The 18,718-nt window shown below is 42.8% G+C and overlaps 1 protein-coding gene across 3 annotated transcripts in view; it reads left to right on the top strand.

The window, feature by feature from the left end:
* Positions 1-262: 262 nt before the first annotated feature.
* OPRD1 (opioid receptor delta 1) overlaps positions 263-18,718 on the top strand; it is a 63,973-nt gene continuing 45,517 nt past the window's right edge. For 2 of the 3 annotated variants that reach the window (XM_061596421.1, XM_061596420.1), the window contains exon 1: positions 263-489. In XM_061596421.1, coding sequence (XP_061452405.1) covers positions 263-489 — 227 coding nt within the window. The remainder of the gene's footprint in view (positions 490-18,718) is intronic. The other variant, XM_061596422.1, reaches the window with a different exon arrangement.

Below are 18,718 nucleotides of genomic sequence, written 5' to 3'. Positions count from 1 at the left end.
GCTGGAGGGGATGTCAGACCTTACTGTGCAACATAGTTGCTCTTGAGAGAGTCTGGTTTTACCTAAGTAGCCAATCCCATCCCCATCCCGCTTTATAAGTTTTGATGTTATTTGGTTGTACTTTGCAAGGAGAGAGAGAGAGAGAGAAAGAGAGAGAGAGAGAGAGAAAGAGAGCAGGGACTTGTTTCAGCACCATCAAGACGGGACAGCTCCGAGCCAGCCTGTGAAGTGAGACCCCTCTGCACAGAGGCTCCCAGCAGCGATGGAGCCGTCCACCTTTCCCGGTGCTGAACCCTTCCCCGATTTGCCCTACAATAGCACCTTTCAAGACTTCGACTCGACTTCTCTCACGACCTCCAACGCCACGAGTCAATCTCCGATCAAGAACACGACTTCAATCATCATAGCCATTGCCATCACCGCCCTCTATTCCGTCGTCTGCGTGGTGGGGCTGTTGGGGAACATCCTGGTCATGTACGGCATTGTCAGGTAAGGGCGGAATCGGCTCTGGGTGTGTAGCCCCAGCTGCTTCCATGAGAAAGTTCTATACATGCCTCCTCTTGGCTTGGTGCCCCACACCATATAGGCAACAAGAGCAGCATGAAAAGCAAGAGGCAATGCTGTGTATGTGTAGGAAGATCAATAGAACTGTGTGTAGCACTAACTTGGAGAGAAAACAGTGTGCTTATAATACAATCTCAGGGACTGTGTGTGTGTGCATGTGTGTCTGTTCACAGATTGATGTGTAACACAATCGTAAAGAAAAGTGTGCGGGGAGAGAATGTATGTGATAATGCAGACTGTGCATGTAAGTGAATGTAGTGTGCTGCATTAAGTACACTCTCACCTAAGAAAACCAGAGCATGTTGGATTGGCTGAGCGTCTTTTTTGTGTCTGTGTGTGCACATTGAGCCATAGGTTACTACACTAAAGGAACCAGAGAAGGAGGGTAGAAGTCAAAGATTTCTTTATGCTGCAAGAGAAAGTTGTGACTTCCAGTGCAATCCTATACAAGTCAGCCCAGAAGCTGGATTCAATGGGGCTTTCTTACTGTGTATAGAATTGCAATGTGAATGTGTATATGTGTATGTGTATAATAGAGGGTCATATGTTGTTATTATGGGGGTAGGAACAGGCAGTGGCAGATCGTTGTGTGGGGCTTTAATTCTAAGTGTGGGTTATGGTTCTATTCTTCTGTCCTTCCTATATGTGGACAGAACTGAATGAAAGGAGCATCTCATAACAGAAAGCACATTACCTTGCTAATGATGTTGTTTCTATCAGAGACCAACTGCACAATGAATATTAGACATATTTATCTCTGTGTTTGTGAAGCGGGGAACAGGATTTGTTCTGTTGAGATGATCATATGTGCTTGAGTGAGAGGGTGCCAGTTTTGATTTTGTAGCAATGCAAGTGAGCATAAGTGTGCAAAGCATATACTTATCTTGAACATGGTGTGTCCCTTCAGCTCTTGATTTGGTTCATAATAATTGAGATTGAAATTGTTTTTATGTATGTTTTTATTATTAATTCATTTTGGGATGTTTTATGGGAAGCAATTCATAAACGAAATAAATAAACAATGTAGTCTTTTAATTGCAGGGAGACATGTACAACAGCAGGTGCCTCTTGCTGGTGTGTCAGAGGTAACCATACCAGTCAGCAAAAGTATCAATGAAATCACAATCTTATGTAATAAACTCTGTTCATTAATCATCAGTGTGCTTAAATGCTTACTCCATGCCATCAAAAATGATTCTTGTCTAATGCACATGGGAAACTTCTTTGTATACCAAGTCAAACTATTGTTCCATCCAGCTCAATATTTCAACTTTGAGTGGTAGTAGCTTGGGGAGCATAGGCAGAGGTCTTCTAAAAATCTTGGGGGTTGATTGAACCTGGGACCTTTGGCATGCAAAGTATGTGCTTTGCCACTGAGCTATGGACCTTCTACTCTCATGCCTAGAGTTATGGAGAAGAGTCATGCTAAAAAATGCTGTTTTGCACTATTTTTATGAGCTTCTCTTGTGCTCAGAAAGAGCCTTTATGAAAGCAAGTTCCTCAAGTGTTAAAGTAGTGATTCTTAATCAGTTTTGGATTATGGACCCCTTTGAGAATCTGATGAAAGCCATGGAACCCCATAAATAAACATAAATAAACAAACAAATAAATAAATTTATTGCATTGCATTGGAAAATGATTTTTGTGTGCCTGGTTCAGACCCCCTGAAGCTCATCCATGCACTCCCAAAGGACCCATGGACCACAGGTTAACAACCCCTGTGTTAAATGTTTTTGGCAAACAAGAGTTCTACCCACTGCAGCTTTTTGAATTCAAGTTACATATTTTGTAACACATGCATACATCTGCACAGGCCCCCATCTCATGAAAATCATGGTAAGCTGGGAGGCTATTAGTCATTATTCACACATTTATTTGGGGGGGGCAAATTGGAGAGAACTCTGGTGCCCGTGTGGTTTTTCTATGCTATTTCTGAGTCACGCTTAGTGTGGAATATCCAAGAATGTAGGCAGAAGTGATCTGTATTTATGTGTGCAGCAATCTCAAAAAGTCATAATGAGATTCACATCCAGCCTCTGTATTTGGCAAGAGTGGAAGCTTTGGCAAGACTGCCATTTACTAACACAACATTCCAAGTCAGGAGATTTTGAACTTTGCATGACAGAGTCATCGAATTCTATGGCTGGAAAAAAATCAAATCGTACTTATGGCATTAAATATGCAAAGCACATACCTATGTGTTCAATGATTTTCTTTGCATATCTCTCCCCCCAACAAATTCTGAAGCAAAGATTGCTGGACAATGTGTGATCTCTGGTGGTTATTGTGGTGAGACAGTAGATTGTTGGTGCTATAAGTACTGTAATTTGGAGTCATTGCAACAGGGGTGGAGAACTTTCTCCTCCCCCCTACCTCACTGGAGGTAGTATGCCTTTGAATGCCAGTTGCCGGAAATCACAAGTGGGGAGAGTGTGCAGGTCCTGCTTTGGTCATCCTATAAGCATCTGATTGGCCACTGTAAGAACATGATGCTGGACTAGATGGGTCATTGGCCTGATCCAGCAAGGTCTTATGATCCTGAACAACTCCCATCAGCCCAGCAATAGGGATGGATGGATCTATCACTTGGTTTTTTCAGTTTCTCATTTTTCTGATTTTAAATTCAGTTCTCCAGATTTCCACATCAGTCTGTGAATGTTTTTTTAAATCCTCATGAAAATTTGTCAGTGTTTAAATGCAAACTTCTTCTAAGAAATACATTTTAATGCAATTTTGTGTTATGTACACATTTTAAAGCAATATTTCCCTTAATACAATGCATTTTTGCATGTTCCTTTCATTAATGTGTGTACTTTGGGGCACGCTTTACCCTAGTATATACGTTTTTGTACATATTACTTGGCTGGAGAACTGCATTGCAAAATCCTGAGAAGTGAGAATTTCAAAGGACGGTTGTGTTTCAGCTTGTGTTAAGGAATGCACAAATTGAGAAGGAATGGCTAGGGATGATGTGAGCTGCAGTTCAGCAACATCTGGCGGGCCAAAGATTCCCCACACCTGCAGAACATTATAAGGACTATTTACCTTTACTGGATGAAAATTTCCCATTCCAAGACTATCCCGAGATGAAGGAGACTTGTTTTTTATGGCTCATGAGGGCAGGATGAGAACCAGTGGGTGGAGATTGTAGGGACGCGTATTCAGAGTAAACATTAGAAGGAACTTCCTAATGTAAAGAGCTGTTTGACAGTGGATTGGACTACCTCATAAGAACCCTGCTAGACCAGGCCACTGGCCCATCTAGTCCAACATCCTGTTCTCACAGTAGCCAACCAGATGCCCATGAGAAACCTGCAAACAGGACCTGAGCCGAAGAGCTCTCTCTCCTTCTGCTGTTTCCAGCAACTGGTATTTTTTTTTTTCAATAATTTTTATTCAGATTTTCATAAAACATACAAGACGAAATCATAAAACATTCAAAGACAAAAAACAAAATCAAAAATAGTTAAACAAAAAGAAAAAAAGAAAAAAAAAACAAAAATAAAAAATAAAGAGTAAAATATTGACTTCCCATTTGTCAAAGATCAAATCAGTTATAAGTCTATAATATATAACAATCCTGTCTCTTAAGTCATATTATAAAATCACTTTCCTCCAGTAGTTATCTTACTTAATCATCAAATCTCATAAACATTACTTTATTCTTTCCACAAAAAGTCAAAGAGAGGTTTCAATTCTTTAAGAAATATATCTATCAATTTTTTTTTTCCAGATAAGCATATCGATTAATCCATCTCATTACTAATTATGATAATCTTATTGTCATAACCATAGTCAAAATAAACATTTCAATTAATCCATCACATCAGAATCTGTTAGGTTCAGTAATTTCAGTAGCCATTGTTCTATTATCCCTATTAGTTCCATTTTCCATCTTCCATCTTCAGTAGTCTTGTTAAGTCCAGTAATTTCAGTATCCAATCTTCCATTATCAGTATTCCATAATAATCTTGCTGTCAAAGCCATAGTCATATAGTAAGAGTCTGATGGGAATTACCTCTATCCCAAATATTTTCTTGCCATCCATTCTGAATAGGTTGCTGAAATACTGCTGTAAAATCATATCTCTGTTCTTTTTTTCAAAATACACTGGGTCATCTCTTGAAAGTTTTTCCATTGTCACATGGCTGCAGTTAATTCCATAGATTTTCTCTATATTGGGCTCCATCACATCATTCCAGTCCAGAAGATTATCCATGCCATTGATAACTTTATCTCTAGAATCTTCATTAATTTCTTCAGAGATAACATTGAGTTCCAAACAATTGATTTTATTTCTAAAGACCATAGACTCCAAATCTTGTTCCTGTTCCACGTTTGTTCCAATCTCCGGGATCTCCTCTCTCACAGGGACCCCTGTTCCAGTCTCCAGGGTCTCCTCTCTCACAGGGACCCCTGTTCCAGTCTCCAGGGTCTCCTCTCTCACAAGGACCCCTATGTCTTTAATCTCCTGTGTCTCCAAACAATAGATTTTGTTTCTAAAGTCCATAGACTCCAAATCTTTTTCCTGTTCCACGTTTGTTCCAATCTCCGGGGTCTCCTCTCTCACAGGGACCCCTTCCAGGGTCACCTCTCTCACAGGGACCCCTATATCTTTAATCTCCTGCTTCATTTTACTCAATTCAATTTTCAGCTCCTTACAACCCTGTCGCAGGTTTTGTTTCGTTATCTCAATCTCATCCATTATTTTCTGAAACATAGTTATTTCCAGATTCTCAGCCACTTTCTTAATTGCCATTTTAAAAGAAAAATATAGGAAAACCACTTCTTATTTCAGCAACAATTGGGTTAATACTCCAAACTTGGTGACATCACAGTATAAACAGAGCAGACAGCCTTATCTCTCCATGCTTAAGTAAACAAAATGCAGTTCCCAGGATCGAAACAATTAATGGCGGTCGTCAGGAAACAGATTCGTCAAAATAAAATAGACCAAAAAGAGAGTAGTCTCAGACAATATAATATTCTTCAAAATAAAAATCTGGAATAGAAATCCCTCTTCTGTGTATATCTTTAGAATGCAAATCCAGGACAGCTTTTTGCAACAAAAACAGAGATAAGCTATTAATTAGTGAGTAGCAGAGAGAAGTTATGGCTCCCCAGTGAGATGTCAAAAACCGATCAATCTGGCAAATCTCTTTTAAACAGCAACAATTTAAGTCAAGTAAAAGAAAAATATAGAAAGAAGGGTGCTTGCCTGTTAGTGCGTTCTCTCTTAGAAGATAAGATGAACGTTCGCTTTATCAGATAGAGCTTGTTGTTGAAAATCCGTCCCACCTTCGTCGGCTGGACCTCGTCCCATAAATTAATGAGATCTGGTCGTCCCAACAAAAATAGGCTTTGAGGTTAATCTCTTCGTTTCTCCCTACCCGGGAGAAGTTTAATCAGTCAAAAAAAAAAAATCTGACTGATATATCTGAATAAGCTTCTTTTGAGGCAGGAGCCCGTCTCAAAAGCAGGCACAGGCTAAGTCACCCTTCCCGGAAGTTCCAGCAACTGGTATTCTGAAGCATGCTGCCTCTGACTGTGAAGCCAGTAGCCTTATCCTCCATCAATTTGCTTAATCCTCTTTTAAAGCCATCCAAGTTGGTGGCCATCACTGCCTTCCGTGGGAGCGAATTCCATAGTTTAACTGTGTACTGTGTGAAGAAGTGCTTTCTTTTGTCTGTCCTGAATCTTCCAACATTCAGCTTCATTGGATTCTAATGTTCTGAAAGGCATTGAGCCTTTCACTGCCTCAAAAGGCACTGAACTCTCCTTCACTGAAAGGATTGAAGCAGAGGGTGGACAGCCATCTGTCACAGATGTTGCAGTTGCATCCCGCATTACCGATCCTGTACTGAGTAGGGGCTGGACTAGATGACCTCTATGTAGGGATGGAATTTTTTGAACATCTCAGTGTCAAGCTTTTCTGCGTGGATTTTTTTTCTGATTCTTATATCACTCCTTGATCTTGAGAAGTGGGTTATTTTAATACTGGTTTTGCTACAAATATGAACAATTATTGCATATGATACTGGCTGCGACAATGGACTGGATGAGAACTAACAAACTGAGACTCAATCCTGACAAGACTGAGATGCTGTTGGTGGATGGTTTCTCTGATCGGATGGTGGATATATACCCTGTCCTGGATGGGGTTACACTCCCCCTAAAGGAACAGGTGCGTAGTCTGGGAGTCATCTTAGACTCTTCCCTCACACTTGAGGCTCATGTAGCCTCGGTGGCCCGGAATGCGTTCTACCAACTTTGGTTTGTAGCCCAGCTACGTCCCTATCTGAGTAAGGAGGACCTCTCATCAGTGGTACATGCTATGGTAACCTCGCGTCTGGACTACTGCAATGCGCTTTACGTAGGGCTACCTTTGAAGACGATTCAGAAGCTACAGCTAGTGCAAAATGCGGCGGCCAGACTGCTAACAAGAACTAAGTGGTCTGAGCATATAACACCTGTGCTAGCCCGTTTGCACTGGCTTCCAATATGCTTCCGGGCCAGATTCAAAGTGTTGGTACTTACCTATAAAGCCTTATACGGCGTGGGACCACGATATCTGTCGGAACGCCTCTCCCGATATGAACCGGCCCGTACACTACGGTCTACTACGAAGGCCCTCCTCCGGGTTCCAACTCATAGGGAAGCCCGGAGAGTGGTGACAAGATCTAGGGCCTTCTCAGTGGTGGCCCCCGAACTATGGAATGGTCTCCCCGAGGAGGTGCGCCTGGCGCCGACACTATCATCTTTTCAGCGCCAGGTTAAAACCTTTCTCTTCTCTGAGGCATTTTAATTCCTGTTAATTCTAAATTATTATATTTTGATTTTAGACTGTACAGTTTTATGTACAGTTTTGTGTTATTTTTATTGTATTTTTAATGTTCACCGCCCAGAGAGCTGTTGCTAGTCGGGCGGTATATAAGCGTAATTAAATAAATAAATAAATAAATAAATGATGGGTACATACACTCTAAGTTTCCTAAAGCAATCAGCACATAATGAGATACATACAGCAATGCATAGAATTGTGTAAAAATACTTAAGCATTAATACTTATAAAATGATGATGCAGAAATATAGCATCACACGAAGCTTAATTATCAGGTTTAGAGAACCTTTGCCATTCCAGATATTGCTGAACTACAACTTCCATCATCCCTGACCACTGGCCATGCTTGCTAGGGCTGATGGGAGTTGTAGTTCAGCCACAACTCCCAGCCTACATCTGTATTAGAATTTTTTTAAATTTTTTTAAAGATATTCTAGAGGTGTTTTTGTTGGTCTTATTGCTTGCTGTTGGCTGCTCTGGGCTTCTATGACGGGAAGAATGGGATATAAACGTAATAAAATAAATAAATAAATAAAAATAAACATCTGGAGGGTCACCCCGATGTATAACATCCTTTATTTTGCATATAATTAGTCAGGCTTTTTAAAAAAAACACAAAGGGATGTATCCAATTAACTTATCCATCAGCACAATGATTTCCACTCGTGCAGCAGAACTTCCCTTTCTCCTGTCCCTGCACACACTGCCCCTGCCTTCCCCAAATCTTCTCCACAGCATTGAGGGAACCATCAGAACAGATTTAAGAGGGACACAGGGGAACAGAGGAGGGGAAGTTGTGTTGTGCAGGCAGAAATTCTTGCACTGAGTTAGTTGGATACCACCCAAACCCAGTGCTTGAGCAGTTCAGACATAAGTGGGCAGCGCTCAATGCAAGAGCCGGTCCAATGTAAGCTAAGCTCCAATAGGTCTGAACTGCCAAATGCCATGTATCAATCCATTCAAAACAGACTCCTCCACCACTTCTATCTCCAAGACACCTTACTACTATAAGACCCTATCATTTGACATAGGAAATCCCCAGCTAGAGAATCCGCTCATGTTTTCTGAGTTCATAATTGTTTATTTGAGTCTAAAGCCTACTTAAGACCCTCCGTAGCACAGAGTGGTAAGCGACGGTAACGCAGCCGAAGCTCTGCTCACAGCCAGAGTTCGATTCCAACGGAAGGAGGAAGTCGAATCTCCGGTAATAGGGGTCAAGGTCCACTCAGCCTTCCATCCATCTGTGGTCGGTAAAATGAGTACCCGGCATATGCTGGGGGGTGAAGCAAGGCCGGGAAGGAACTGGCAATCCCACCCCATATATACGGTCTGCCTAGTAAACGTTGCAAGACGGCACCCTAAGAGTCGGAAACGACTCGCACTACAAGTGCGGGGACACCTTTACCTTCAAAGTCTACTTACAGTTAGGACTAGTTACTTCATCTCCCCCCAAAATGAAAACTGGAATTATGAGGATTCTGAAGAACTCATTGTATGAGGTTCAGTGTAAAAAGGAGGCAAGAGTTACTAACAGTGCAATCCTGTGCATTTCTACTCAAAAGTAAGTCCCACAGAGTTTGATGGAAGTTACTTCAAGGTAGGTGAGTGCCAGACTGCAGTCTAAGTCCCCGTAATTAAAGTGATAGCTCGAGTCCATGTGAATCGAGGAGTTAGAATATATCAAAGGTTCCATGCAAGATCTGACCTAAAGTATTCACACACTCATTGGGCTCAAACAGGGGTAAGGAACGTTTTTCAACCCAAGGGCCTCATTCTCTTCTGGGCAACCTTCTAGGGGGCACATGCCAGTGGTGGGTGGGGGCCAGAGGCGAAAGTGGGCAAAGAAACAAATGTAAATCTTACCTTTGTACAGCAGGCTTGTTTCTACACAAACACACACCCTCCTCTCTATCCTCCACCCAGGGTAGCAAGAAGTATTTTCAGAGTCAGAGGTATTATCCAGGCAGGCAAAAATACTTAAGGAAGAGTACAAAGCTGGGCCAGGAGGGGATGAGGCTAGGGAGGGGTATGTGACCTGGGCAGACTCCTGGGGGCCAGACAGGGGGGCTCGGAGGGCCATATTTAGCCCCAGGCCCCTGGTTCCCCATTCCAGACCAAATTACTGCAATGTTCTCTTTGCGGAGCTGCCTTTAAAGGCACTTCAGAACCTTTGTCCAAACTGCAGCCACTAAATGCTGGTGGGAGCAAAGCACCATATTTTACACCTATCCTACACACCAATGGCATTGGTTAATAACTCATTTCCTCCCACTGTTGTCATTGAGATGCCTCAATGGCGAGGACCAAGTAATCTTAAAGATTGCCTGCACCTCTACACACCTACCCAAGCCCTAAGATCAGCTTTATAGGTCCTGATCTCTGTCCCATCAGTGACAAGAATTTGGTTGGTGGGTAACAGGAACAAGGCCTTTTTAGTGGTGGCACTACAGCTTTGGAATTCTCTCCACAGAGAGATCCACCAAGCTAGTTTTAGACTGAAACATTTTCATTCTTGGAAGCTGTTTAAAGATACAATCGAAGCACTTTGTCATAATTATCTAGGTTGGGCTGGTACCACCAAAAGCTCTAATCAACAGTCCTTTGCTTCCCACCATATCCCTCCCATGCCTAACTGTTGGAACTACTAATGTTAATGAATTGAGCAATTTTAATTCAGAAGAACAGAGAACAGGAATGTATGATTATTTTTCCCCAGTCTGGCTGAAAATGCAGTGGCAATTCTGATGCTTTGATAGATTTCAAAGGCTCCTCTGTATTTTTGTCATTACTTCCACCATGCAGAGAGCATAATGATAAGCTCACCATTCTCGCTCTGTCTCCTTCCATTGTACCTGTTTTAACTGGTTTTAATATTGTAATTTTATATTGTTGCAACCCGCACTGGGACATTGAAGGGCACATAAGAAGTAATCATAATTTTATATATATATATATATATATATATATATATATATATATATATATATATATATATATATATATATATATATAATTTTATTACTTTCTTTTCTCACAAACCTATTGTGGGGCTAGCACTGAAACATTCAAATTAGTGATACCCAATATGTCTATCACATGGCATCAGGTTATTTGTTCATGGGTAAAAAAAAATAAATCTCTCAATTCCTACAAGAAGTCCTAATGGTGGACTTTGCTGGAAAGCCAAGAGGGTAAGAGTGAATTATTCAGGGACCATTGAAACTAGATCTGTGTGCAGGTAGCCTCTTGAGAAGGTAAGAATAAAAGGAGAGCTTTGCAGGATGGGACCAAAGGCTTGTCTAGTCACAGTGGCCAGGCAAATGTCTATGGGAAGCCTACCAGCAGGACAGCAAATAGCCCTCACTATGATCATGATCACCAGCAAATAGAATTCAGAGGCATAGCTTGCTGGGCGAAATGGAGCCACTTTACTAGTTTGCTGGCAGGTGGGTTGCTACTGTCTACCAAAAGGGAGATGACAGAGGAGTCAGGGAGGTCACTGCAGTGTAAATGCACCAGTGGAGTCAATCTGGTGCTCCTGTCAGTGACTTTGCAATGCAGTAACCTCCCCACCAGCTCGTTCATTCCCCTCTCCTTCCCAGCAAGCAACAGCGACCCATCTGCCAGGAAATTAGTGTAGAGGCTCTGCCTGAGCCAGTGAGCTACTTCTGGGCATAGCCTTATCGTCCATGAATTTATCTCATGCCCTTTTAGAGCCATCCAACTTAGTGTCCATCTCCACATCTTGTGGCAGCCAAGTCTCCTGAGAAAATGTGGTTCATCGGCGCTGATCAAAGGCCCTTCTGAAAAGGCTGCATGTTCAAAAGCCATGGCTAATCTGTATATGATTAGTAGAATTGACAAATTTAATAATGAGCATGTTGAGAATTGTAACAAATCACTTCTTGCCGAGTCAGTTTTCTAGACAGCAGCAGAATGACAGAGATCCCTGTCATTTGCGGAGGAGCACAAGTAATTTCTTTTAAAGCCACCCAGGATAGGACCAAAAAGGATTATATACACTCAATATTACTCAAACGTAATATTTTCAACTGAGTTTGAGTTTTGGAGTGCTGATTACATTTAGAGTTGCCTAGTAACTATGAAAGCTACAATACGAAACTTGGAGCTGGGGAAAGGTCTGGTGGCTTTGGGTATCCTGTATCTCATAGATTGTGTTTTTCACCCAGTTGATGGGTCATGACTCACATCTGGATCCACTGCCATGGGCTGGGATTGTCTGGCATCTGTTGAGGCCCCCACCCTGATCCCAGAGCTACCTGGCCCTGGTACTCCACCTCCTTGCTCACTGCCTGCTTATCTGCCCTCTCTCAGTTGCACAAACATATGCTGAGTCAAACCATTGGCCCATCAAGCTCATAAGTACATAAGAAGAGCCCTGCTGGATCAGGCCATGTCCCATATAGTCTAGCATCCTGTTCTTACAGTGGCCAACCAGGTGCCTCTAGAAATCTCGCAAGCAAGACCTGAGTGCAACAGCCTTCTCCCCTCTTGCGGTTTCCAGCAACTGGTATTTGGAAGCATACAGCCTCCAGCAAAGTCAGGCATTATCTATATCACATCCAGGGTTCCCAAAGAGCTCCATTCAGGTGGTCCATGGTGGCGACTTTGCAGGGAAAAGAGGCTAACACAGCGATGAAAGGAGTGGCGAGTCAATAACTGGGAACAAAGGAAGCAACGAGAAAAAATGGGAATAGTTAAATGAGTGCCCATAAAAGAGAGAGAGAGAGAGAGAGAGTTGTCTGTTTATAGAAAAGGATAATAGTCAATGTGTAAAAATATTCATATTTGTTTTTAATTGTGTTTTATTGCTTCTTTTATTTCATATTGTATTGTAATGTATTAAAATCTGAATTCTATATACAGTTTTAAAGTACTTTAGCATCAAGCACAGCACATTACAATTACTAAACAACAGGCAAAAAAAAATCATTAAATGGTCCACCAAGACTTATAGCAATTTTCAAATAGTGTGTGTGGGGAGGTGAAGCTTGGCTCTATAATGACTGAGAGTGGCTCTCCGGGGGTTCAGAAAGGGGTCTGTTCCAGCCCTACTTATTTTATTTCTTATGAAATTTATACTTCTGCTCTTCCTCCAAAAAGTAGCCTAGGGCGGCAGCTTGGAGATGCCAGGAACTGAACCCTGAACATTTTGCATGCAAGGCAGATGTTCTACCACTGAGCTATGGGTCTCCCACTAGGAAAAAAAGGAGTGGGGAGGTGGTTCTGCTCATCTTGTTCTCTCTCTGGGCAGTGGTGTAGATTAGGATCATAGAATGATAGACTCATAGAACAATAGAGTTGGAAGGGGCCTATAAGGCCATTGAGCCCAACACCCTGCTCAGTGCAGGAATCCAACTTAAAGCATACCTGACAGATGGCAGGCCGTAGAATAGTGGAATAGTAGAGCTGAGCCTGGAAGGACAGGATAAGCAAGTGGACAGCAGCAGCAACAGCTATGAAAAGATGGAGCTGCACAGAGAGACGAAACTTGCTATACCCCATATACTGAGTCAGACCATTTGTCCATCTAGCTCAATATTATCTACACTGGCTGACAGCATCTCTCCATGATTTCAGATAGGGGACATGTCCAGCCATATCTGGAGATGCTGGGGATTAAACCTGGGGTCTTTTGCATTTATTTATTTATTTTTATTTATTTATTAAATTTATATACCGCCCGACTAGCAATAGCTCTCTGGGCGGTGAACATAAAATAGCATAAAAATACAATGAATAACAAAATAATACTAAAATACAATCAACAATCCAATACAATAAACATTTTTAAAATTAAATCAGTGTAACTTAAAATGCTTCAGAGAATAGGAAGGTTTTGACCTGGCGCCGGAAGGAGAGCAGAGTCGGCGCCAGGCGTACTTCCTCAGGGAGACTGTTCCATAGTTCGGGGGCCACCACTGAGAAGGCCCTAGATCTTGTCATCACCCTCCGGGCCTCCCTGTGAGTTGGAACCCGGAGGAGGGCCTTCGTAGCAGAACGCATTCAAAGCAGCTGCTCTGCTACTGACCTACATACACTACTGGGCATCGCAATAGCCTGCAGCAGGGGTGGGGAACATGCATCTCCTTTTACCTAATTTTCAAAGTTCTGAGCAAAGGATCAGTTCAGACTTTTGGCAAGAGCAATCAACCTTCTTGCAGAAGCCCACTGGGTGGGGAGGAAGAGGGAGGGGGAAGGGCAGGGATGAGGAATCTGAGGCCTTCCAGATGTCATTGGACTCCAACTCCCATCAGCCCCAGCCAGCATAATCATTGGCCAGGGATTATGGGAGTTGTAGAACAGTAACATCTGGTGTACATCACAGGTTACTTATCCCTGTAGCAGGGGGTGGCAGAAAGAGAGACAGAAAGAACGAAGGAAAGATTGGTCCTGCCCAGTTTTGGTTCTGGCCCCACCGATTTCTGGATTTGGCTCCATCCTCCACCATCGTCTGGCCAGTGTGTTATAGTGATTAGTGTCGGACCATGACCTCGGACACCAAGGTTCCAGTCCTCACTGTGCCATGAACCTCACCTGCGTGACTTTGAGCAAGCCATAGCCTCTCAGCCTTATCTTCCTCACTAGGTTGTTGTGAGGATAAAATGGGAGGGGGAGAATGATGTATGACATCTTGAGCTTCTTGGTGAAAAGCTGGTATGTAAATGCAATAATAAATAAATAAACAGATTTTGCCCAAGGGGATGCAACCCTGAAGTCAAAATAAGATTGCCCACCTTGGTCTATAGCAATGGATTCCATCGCTCAGTTGATGCTTTGGAGTATTTAATTTTGCCAGCTTGTTAGACTATAGAACTGACTGACAGTGCCACCTACAGCCAGTCAAAATCGTTGGATGACCCTGAGGTACAAGATTGTGACATTTCTCTCCATTTACTGTTCCCATGTTGTTTATAATTTTGGAACTCTCCATCATGACACGCCTCTTTTTCCTAAGGTAAATGCTGGCAAGGGCTTAAACCTTTCACTAGACCTTTTTTGGGGTGTGCATTTTTTTACAGCTCTCTCATATCATTTAAAGATGCAGTAATCACAACAGCACGCAGTGTTCTACAAACACAATCAGACTATATAATGGAACAACAATGACTACTGTTTTCTTTTCAGTCCTTTTTTCTAACAAAGTGGATATCCAAAGCTTCTGTCATCTTGTGAGGTTTACGTGGATGGTCTCTTTACCAAATACAAGCAGTAGAGTAATTTTTAAAAGGGGGGGAATAGTGTTTGAGCTCATCCACCACTTGATCCTTGAGTGAACACACAATATAATCTGAATATATTCTATGGATAGCAAATAAACACATGCCCAGGAGCCTTGAGTAGCCAAGCTTCCCAGACATCCATTTACTAATGGAGGCTGATCTATTAGGGCTAATGGGGCACTGCCCCACCAACTTCACTCTGCCCTCAGCCAGCCCCCACCTGCCCAACTTCTTACTTTCATCCAGTTTAAGGGGTGGCAGTGCCTGCCCATCAACTTAATCTCAATGTTGCCCTTGTAGAACGTAACTGGTAGGAGGATGCGGACCAAACCAGAATTAGTTAGCTCTGTCTGTCATTGGCTCTGGTTCCACCTATTGTTTGGGCTCCCTGTCTTCTGCCCCACCAATCCCAATGAGCACCAGCCACCACTGGTTATGACATCTTCCCAGACATAACCTTATGTTTTCAGACATTCTACTGTCCTTTAATTCACTATGTTAACTGTAGGGAAACACACTGGATGCAGAAGGCCCCAGGTTCAATCCCCACCATCTCCAGGAGGTTGGTTGGTTGGTTTGCTTGTTTGTTTATTAATTATTTGATTTATATCCCACCCTTCCTCCCAGCAGGAGCCCAGGATGGTATATCTTGGAATGTCCCTGTCTGAAACGCTGGAGAGCCACTGCCAGTCAACGTAAACTAATAGTCCTCAACCTTTTCAGACTAGGGACTCAAACATGCATTTGGGGACCTTATTTTGAATTATACCCCAGATATTTATACAGTGGTAGTGTTGCTGCTGCAACTTACCTTAGGTCAGGTGGCAACCCACCAGTGGGTCCTAACCCACTGGTTGAAGACCAGTGGCGTAGACCAGGGATGGGGAACCTGTGGCCTTCGAGATGTTGTTGGACTCCAAATTCCATCAGCCCCAGCTAGCATGGTCAGCAGTGAAGAATGATGAGAGTTGTAGGCCAGCAGCATCTGAAAGGGCCACAGGTTCCCCATCCCTGATGTAGACAATAACTAGATGGTCCAATCAGTCAAGGCAACTTCGTATGTTCCTCAATGGAGCTTTGGTCTAATTCAGGAACATATCTTCCTATGTTTTTAGAAGCAGAAGTGGAATTCGAACTCAAGAAGAATTATGCTTCTACAGCTGAAGCACCCAACACTTTATGCCAAACTGTGGCCCTTCCTCACAGACCACATGACTGAAGAGACCCAGGTTCAAATTCTTGCTAAGCTATGAAACTCAGTAGGTGAATGTGGGCCATTCACTCCCTCTCGGCCTAACCCAGCCTTTCCCAACCAGTGTGCCTCCAGATGTTGTTGGACCACAACTCCCATCAGCCTCAGCCAGCATTGCCAATGGTCAGGAAAGATGGGGATTGTGGTCCAACAACATCTGGAGGCACACTGGTTGGGAAAGGCTGGCCTAACCTACCTCATAGGGCTGTTGAGATGATAAAATGAGGGAGGGGGAAAGCCCATGTACTCTGACTTGAGCTTTTTAGAGGAAAGACCAATGCATTTATTTTGAGGAGCTCTGTAGCCTGTTGTAATGGTATGTGCATATGGTAAACTGCACATTGATTTTTAAAAATATTTATATCGTTTTCTGTTACCCTAAGAAAAGTAAAAGGTTAAACACTGAGAAACTTCTATCCATGCCATCGCATGCTGATGGCACCCAGCTCTTTCTCATCATCAGGTAGGGTCATGCAAGAGTTGGATGAATGCACGGAGGTAGTAATGAGAGTCAATAAATTCAGACTGAATTCCAGTGAGACAGAAGTACTGCTGGTAGTCAGTTTCCATGTCCAAGAACTGGAGATACAGCCTGTTCTGGATGGAATCTCACTCCCCCTGAAGGAGCATGAATGTAGCTTATGGATACTTCTATACCCAGCTTTGTCACTTGAGGCCCAAGTGGCTTCAATAGTTAGGAGTGCTTATGTCCAGCTCTGCCTGGTCTGCTAGCTATAGCCTTTCTTGAATCAAAATAGCCTGGCCAATGTCACCCATATTCTGGTAACCTCACCGTTAGATTACCGCAATGTGCTCACCATGGGACTACCCTTGAAAATGGCCCAGAAGCTGCAGCTGATGCAAAATGCTTCTGCCAGAGTTGTGAGCAGCACAAGAAGGATCTGCTACTGGGCCCATGGTGTTGATCTTGGCATACAAAGCCCTAAATAACTTGGGACACAGTTACTTGTATGAGTGCCTCTTTTGTATGGGCCAACCCAATCTACAGGGGAGACCCTTTTGGTGGTCCCACCATTGGATGCTGCCTACTATTCAGGGACATAGGACAGGACCTTCTCTGTTGTGATTCCCAGTTTGTAGAACTCCCGCCCATTGGAGGTTCAGTTGTCTCCCTCACTAATTATTATTTTTAACATTAGTTGAAGGTCCATCTCTTCACACAGGCATTTGGGGGTGGGGACAGATAGTAGAACACCTGTTCAACCAATGAGGCTGAATGTTGGAAGGGTAACTTAGAAGTTTAAAAAATAACAACAACCTAAGCACAAGTAAAAAGTTAAATCCTAAGACCCAAGATCATAATAGCTAGGAAGGCTATAGCTAGGAAGGAATAGAATATCAAGGTAGGCAGTCTCTTCTCCCTACCCTACAAATTCCATCCCTGATTAGATGCAAGCTGCACTGAAGTCAATGGGACTTTTCCATGAGTGAATTTAGCTAGGATGAGGAACCTCAGTTCTCCAGATGCTGGTGGACTACACCTCTCATCATTCTTGGCCATTGGCTATGCTGGCTGATGAAAGTTCAAGTCCACTAACATTTGGAGGACCACCAGGTTCCTATGCTTGATGTTTAAGACGGGGTCAAGTGTTTTGTTTTGTTTTAAGACTGCAATTATATAACCATCCCTTATCTTACTTCCTGCTGCTGTGATGATGATGTCTCAGCTATCTTGCAGTCCTTTTCTTCAATTCCTCCAAAGTGTTAGTTCTATCCTTTGAAATGCCAATTTCACACATTTATGCTCTAGGGTTGTGAACTGTGCTAGCTGTTATCTTTTTCCACCCCTTAGGCTAGCTGACAAATGTTTAGCACAACATGTCTGAGATATTGATTTCAAAGCACACCATAGCTAGGATTTTCCTTTATTCATGTGGGGAAATTAGGGCATAGAGAAGTTAAACAAACAGAATGAACATAAGAGCCAATGGATGTAGTGGGGAGACCTGGGTTCAAATGCTTGCTCAGACATAAAGTTCACTGAGTGGCCTGTGCAGCTCACTAGCTCTCAGTGTGACCTATTGTATCTCAGAGGGTTGTCATGGGGATAAAATGGAATGAGTACTTATGAGCTTCCTTAACCTACTTGGAGGATGGGTGGGATACAACTGTAATATCTCAGAACTAGGGGTGGGGTGTAAATTTGCTTTTATTTGTATCTTAATGAGAAACTATTTCACACATTCCAAAGCAATATGTGAAATGAAACATAATTATATTTTGCAGTTTGCACTCATCTATATTTGTGATGCAGTTCTCTGGCCAAATAACGTGTACATGCCAGGGCAGAGAGATCTTGGTGACAATTATCCATCCCCTGATAACCTTGATGCTAGACTACTGCAATGAGTCAGACATGGAGCTGCCTTTGAAAATGGCTCAGATACCAGAGTTCGTTCAGAATACAGTCGCTGATTGCTCCCCTCCTTAACTTCAAAACACACACCCACATACAGAGGGGGGGGGGCTTATGAAAAGTCTAGGATGTCTTTCAAAGACATCACTTCCCTCCTGCTCCTTTTCATTCTCTCTGGACTCTGGAGCACCCTCCTCTCTGACAAATGAAGAACAAAACACATCTATGAAGTGGCAGGAGGTGAATGTCCAGAATTCCTAACACTTACTAGCTATTCTAGTGGAATCCTTGCTTTTCAGGAAACCTTAAGAAATGACAGATGGCAACCTAAGCCTTGGCAGGGTGGTACAATAACCCCTCATCTGTGTGCACCGCCAGCAGGTTTAGAGGAATTTAGCCTGATAGGGAAGCATTTGACATCCCCAAGTATTTTAGCCAAT

The sequence above is a fragment of the Rhineura floridana genome, chromosome 15 (assembly GCF_030035675.1).
Source record: "Rhineura floridana isolate rRhiFlo1 chromosome 15, rRhiFlo1.hap2, whole genome shotgun sequence".
NCBI lineage: Eukaryota > Metazoa > Chordata > Lepidosauria > Squamata > Rhineuridae > Rhineura > Rhineura floridana.
The sequence above is the reverse complement of the archived record's forward strand: the minus strand, read 5'-3'. Positions and strand labels throughout refer to the sequence as shown.